Source organism: Neophocaena asiaeorientalis, unplaced genomic scaffold, assembly GCF_003031525.2.
Source record: "Neophocaena asiaeorientalis asiaeorientalis breed wild unplaced genomic scaffold, Neophocaena_asiaeorientalis_V1.1 scaffold72, whole genome shotgun sequence".
Taxonomy (NCBI): domain Eukaryota; kingdom Metazoa; phylum Chordata; class Mammalia; order Artiodactyla; family Phocoenidae; genus Neophocaena; species Neophocaena asiaeorientalis.
In genome coordinates this window covers 3,213,717-3,218,646 of record NW_020185336.1, presented here as the reverse complement: position 1 = coordinate 3,218,646, position 4,930 = coordinate 3,213,717, and the positions used below count along the sequence as shown (strand labels likewise).

General features: G+C 42.5%; 1 protein-coding gene across 1 annotated transcript; it reads right to left on the bottom strand.

Annotated features, from left to right (window-relative positions):
* Positions 1 to 2,329: 2,329 nt before the first annotated feature.
* FIGN (fidgetin, microtubule severing factor) lies at positions 2,330 to 4,594 on the bottom strand. The gene has a single exon (XM_024735948.1). The coding sequence runs from the start codon at positions 4,589 to 4,591 to the stop codon at positions 2,345 to 2,347; it is 2,247 nt and encodes a 748-aa protein (XP_024591716.1). The 5' UTR covers positions 4,592 to 4,594; the 3' UTR covers positions 2,330 to 2,344.
* Positions 4,595 to 4,930: the final 336 nt, after the last annotated feature.

Sequence of the window (4,930 nt, the reverse complement as noted above, 5' to 3'; positions counted from 1 at the left end):
AACCTACAGGTTAATGGGGGTATTAGAATTTCCTTACAATAAGGGATATGTGCAGGGTAGAGCCAGAACACGACTGTAGTGTTTATTCACTTGTGAAAAGCAGAGGACGTACTTAAATATTATTTTTTGTATCCTTAATGAAAGGCACTGCTTTTTAATATGGAATAATTATGTGTAAGAACAGTTTTAATTGATAGAAAATCATAGTAAGTTAAATTCTGGTTCATTTGCTCAGTTTTTAGCAACAAGAAAAATAAGAAAAAAGGGGAGTAATGATCAAGCATCATAAAATTTCAGAAATATCAAGTCCTTCATTAGCTTTCTCTATGTTAAGTGTTTCAGAGAATTTGACATTGTGGATGAAATCAGTAAAAAAAAAAAATTTGAAGGAAAACAAAACAATAACAGAAAGACCTTTCTTAGGGCTTCTCATTGCATTTATTTAAAATTTTTTAAAATGTACATCACTTTTTGAATACATAAAACGCCAGTGCTTTGCAACAGTTTTGTTACTGCATCTCTCAACTAAAAAAAGGAAGGAAAAAAAAAAAAACCAGGAAAAATACATTCAAAAAGCCAGGCTGTTCTGCTTATGCACGGGCAGTGGCTTTGGAAGGCTACAGCCTACACCGTGTCTGTTCAGAGGCATTGCCAAACATCAGTCACCTAGCAATGAAAAGTTGCACATAAAGCATTAAAGGATACAAAGAACAACTTGGTGGGGAGCAGATGAGGAATGGGAAATTGAGAAAAATGCCACATATGCTGTTGGGGTGAGGGTGGACTTCGGTGGAAGTGAGCATGAAGGCTGATGTTTTTTGGAAACTAGATTTATGGGAAAAGATAGAAGAAAACAAAGTAACATGTTTGGCAAGCTATATTTGTGTGTGTGTGTGTGTGTGTGTGTGTGTGTCTACTTCCAATTTTCTATTTGACTTTCCAAGAGAAATGCAACAAAACTGAGGTAGAAATGAATGTGGGAGCACTACAGCCCAGAAGATTTCAAAATGAGAAGCAAAATTGCACTGACAAGAGAGGAGTCAAGAAGGAGAGGGGACGTAGATATATTCTTTGCAGATATATAAGTTGGTTGGTTGTTTTCTGTATTTATTTGTTTGCTTGTTTGTTTTGGTTGCTATCTTCTGCATTCTGTCAAACAGCACGGCAAGCCTATAAGCTAGATTAGTGAATAGGATGACACCATTCCCAGCAGTTTCAGAGAGAACTTGCAAATCACCACCACCATTACCAGCTCTGCAGGAAAAGGCAGTCCTAGTTTTTAGGTACTGTGACTTTCAGGGTCCTAAACGGGTCTTGTGGCTGACTGTTCTAGACACTAACACAGACTGTATAAGTAGCTTTCCATTAACCAGTGTACCTTCTAAGAACATTTTCACTTCATTATCAAGGAGCAATGTACGAAGAACTCTTGCAGGTATTGATATAAAGAATTATTCTGCTCTGGTCAATTCCCCATAATTAGTGAAAGAACCTTTAAAAAAAAATCCTTCCATTTTTACTTTAAGTTGTAAATATTCAGTTGTATCACACTCAGTATTTTTCTGGATACATTCAAAGTAATTTTCCTTGCTATTTTCCAATTGTTGAGGTAAACATACATTTTAATATAAAGTAACATTGAAGCCTATCCCATTACTCTCAGCAGTACATAGTGCTTTCAACACATTCCTTTGAGGTACTGTACAAATCACAATCACTTTCCTGAGTTTTTGCAGACAAGAACATTAAAAGAAATGAACTGCAGAAATTAAGGTCCAGATTACCGTTACCCTGTTTTACCTGTTCTTAGCTTAATACTGCAGAACAGACAGGATTGAGGAATACTGTTGCTCTTAAAATGGCAAAAATCTGGTTTTCAGTCGAAATACAACCATTCATCTCTTTAGTCCAATAATGTTTGAAGTTAAAGCTCTTTATATTAGCACATGCCACCAATGTAATTGTGAGGCAAACAAAAAATAAAGCACCACTCCAGGCACTTGACAGCAACTAAATCTCGAGAACAGCAGAATGGAATCAACACACGAGGTTCATGTCCTTCTGAAATCAACACACTTGCACCTTGCTCCTTGGTGAGTGTTGTCTAGCTTGAACCGAACTGAGCATCAGCAGATGCTTTATGTCATCTGGGGCTTTCAAATCAGAAGCTCTCATTGGATGCATTTTTCCTCCAAATCTACCCTGACTCTAAAGATGCAACTTAATCGTCTTCTTCCCCAGTACCCTTTGCAATTCAAACACTACTGGAAAGGGGCTCTATACCCTATGTAGCAGGTTTTATGTGTGTGTGCCAACATTCATTACATTTTTTTTAAAGAAGTTATCACTGACTGCAACCAAACATTTTGTTCCATTCAACATACATATCAAGCTCTTTTTGAGATATGCTAGGCTGAATCTTGCAGAAAGCATTTTCAAAGTCTTGATATGTAACGGGTCTCAACTGGCTGGGCATAATGGCTGAAAGGTCTGTGGCTGGCATGGCATGGAGAGGGCCCACCGCTGCTTCCTGACACAAATGAGCCACGTCTAGTCCAGAAAAGCCTTCTGTGCGCTGGACGAGCAGTGCAAACTCCTTGTCATTGAGACAGTAATTGTGCTGTGAGAGCAGTTGTACTATTATCTGGTGCCTCGCTGTGCTGTCAGGAAGTGGGATTAAAAGTCGTTTCATGAAGTACCTCCGAAGAGATTCATCTATTTCTTCTGGTTTACTGGTGGCACAAATTACTACGATTTGGTCCTCAGCCGAAGTTAGTACAGTGTCCAGCTGCATCAGAAATTCGGTTCTCATCCGACTGACTGGACTGTGTTCCTCACTCACTTGAGAGGAGAGAAGCATGTCAATGTCACTGACAAAAATCACCGAGGGCTGGCGACACCTGGCCACAAGGAAAGAGGCATGGATAATTTTCTCTGCTTCTCCTAACCACTTGGCAATAAGTCCAGAACCAGCAATTTTGAAAAATGTGGCCCCCAGCTGACTAGCTATGCATCTGCCCAATAATGTTTTGCCTGTTCCCCGAGGTCCAAATAAAAGGATGCTCCGAGGTAAGGCCGTCAGTCCACTGAATGCATCTGACCTCAACACTGGCCATAAAACCTCCTCTTTAATGACAGCCTTTACCAGGTCGAGACCAGCAATGTCATTCCAGTCCACTGGCGGTCCTTGGGTGATAATCTCGTTGGTTACCAGGTCAATGAGGTGCGTGTCAGTATTCTTCAGTTGCTCGTCCACAGAGTGGTTGGATGAGGTAGCTGCACGGAGTCCAGGGCCTTGCATTGGATGAGAGAGGAGCTGCCTGTGCTCATCCCCATGCTCACTCATTACTGGTGAAGTGTACTTCCCGAAGGATTCACTGGATCTTGATCCCAATGAATTTTTAGCAGTACTGTAGGAAGGAGGGGTCAGAGCCCTACTGGACTGGCTGCTGAATTTCCTTTGCTGTTCAGAGGACATTAGCTGCTTCGTTGGCTTAAATGCTAAGGATGATGTTTCAGCACTTCTGTCAAAGCCATTCCCCCGATTCGAGTTTGAAATGCTGTTGTCGGGCATTCTGTACATAGGACTCTGTGTGGATCTCTGTTGGCCATAGCTGTAATTTCCATAACTGGAGTCCATGTCTCCTTGCCCTGCCATATAGAAAGCTTTCCTTTTGAGAGAACTTGCCGAACTGTTTGTCAGTGCCGCGGGTGCGATAGGTGTCAAACCATGACCCTGGTAGGTGTAGCCAGGAACAGTGGTGGGGGGCAGGGGGGTGGGAGCAGGAATTCCTGAAGGCAGGTATGCTGAAGGAGGAGGGGGTGCACCCCCAGGGCTGTACCCAGATCCCACAGCAGTATGAGGAGGATAGCTAGCAGAGGGATAGCTATAACTGGAGAGGTTAGAAGTCCCATTGTAGCCTGGGACCAGGGCTGGTGGCGGCGGCGGAGGAGGTGGTGGCTGTAGGAGCCCAGAGCTATGCAAGGGAGAAGGATGAGGTGAAGGAAGTGCAGGTGCTGGCTGGCTGCTGTAAGTAGAATGCAAATATGAGCCGTTGTATCCTGGGGCATATTCCTGAGATGGGAGCCCTGTATGAAGACTAGGTACAGTGTGGCTTCCACAGGTACTACTTGAATAACTAGGCTCTGTCAGGTTGCTGGCCACCCCAGGAGAGCTCCCTATACTTGCAGAGACATCTGCTGGAGGGAGGGCTGAACTGACTCCAGCTTTGCTGGCAGTGATAACATCCGGAACACAGTTCATGGGATAAACAGCATCTGAATTCAAGGAAGGCTGCCACGGTTCGCTTTCATTTTTCCGACCGTTCACTAGTCCTGATGGCGCATCAGAGTAGTTGCTGAGTACAGGTCGGTCCACGGGGCCTTCCAAAATGCCAGAATACTTCTCTGCATATTTTTTTAGTAGGTTGGATGCAGTCAGAGCAGATATGTCATCATTTGCCCAGGCATACTGGTAGGTGCGCTGCAGATGACCTCTGTAAGCTTCAACTTTGTGGGCAGGAGACCGAGTGGTGGAGGTGATGTCAAAGTGCTGTTCTGGCCACTGGGCATGCTCCGGCGTCCACTGCATCTTCAAGCCTAAAGATTTGGGGGGGAAAAAGTTAATTTACTTAGATACTCATCAGAACTGTTAAAGCTTTTTCCCCCAACTTCTTTTGTTACCTATTATTTTCCGCCAACGATAGTGACATTATAAAGGATTTCCACAGTTTATAATACCTGTTATGGTCTCTACAAAAGGGACTGAATTTTAACCCTGTATAAAAAGTAAACAATTTAAATGAAAACCCTGTATAAAATTTCAACCCTGTATAAAAAGTAAACAATTTAAATGAAAACTTCCAACCCTGTATAAAAGTAATTTATACCCTGTATAAAAACTAAACAATTTAAATGAAAACTCTGTAGG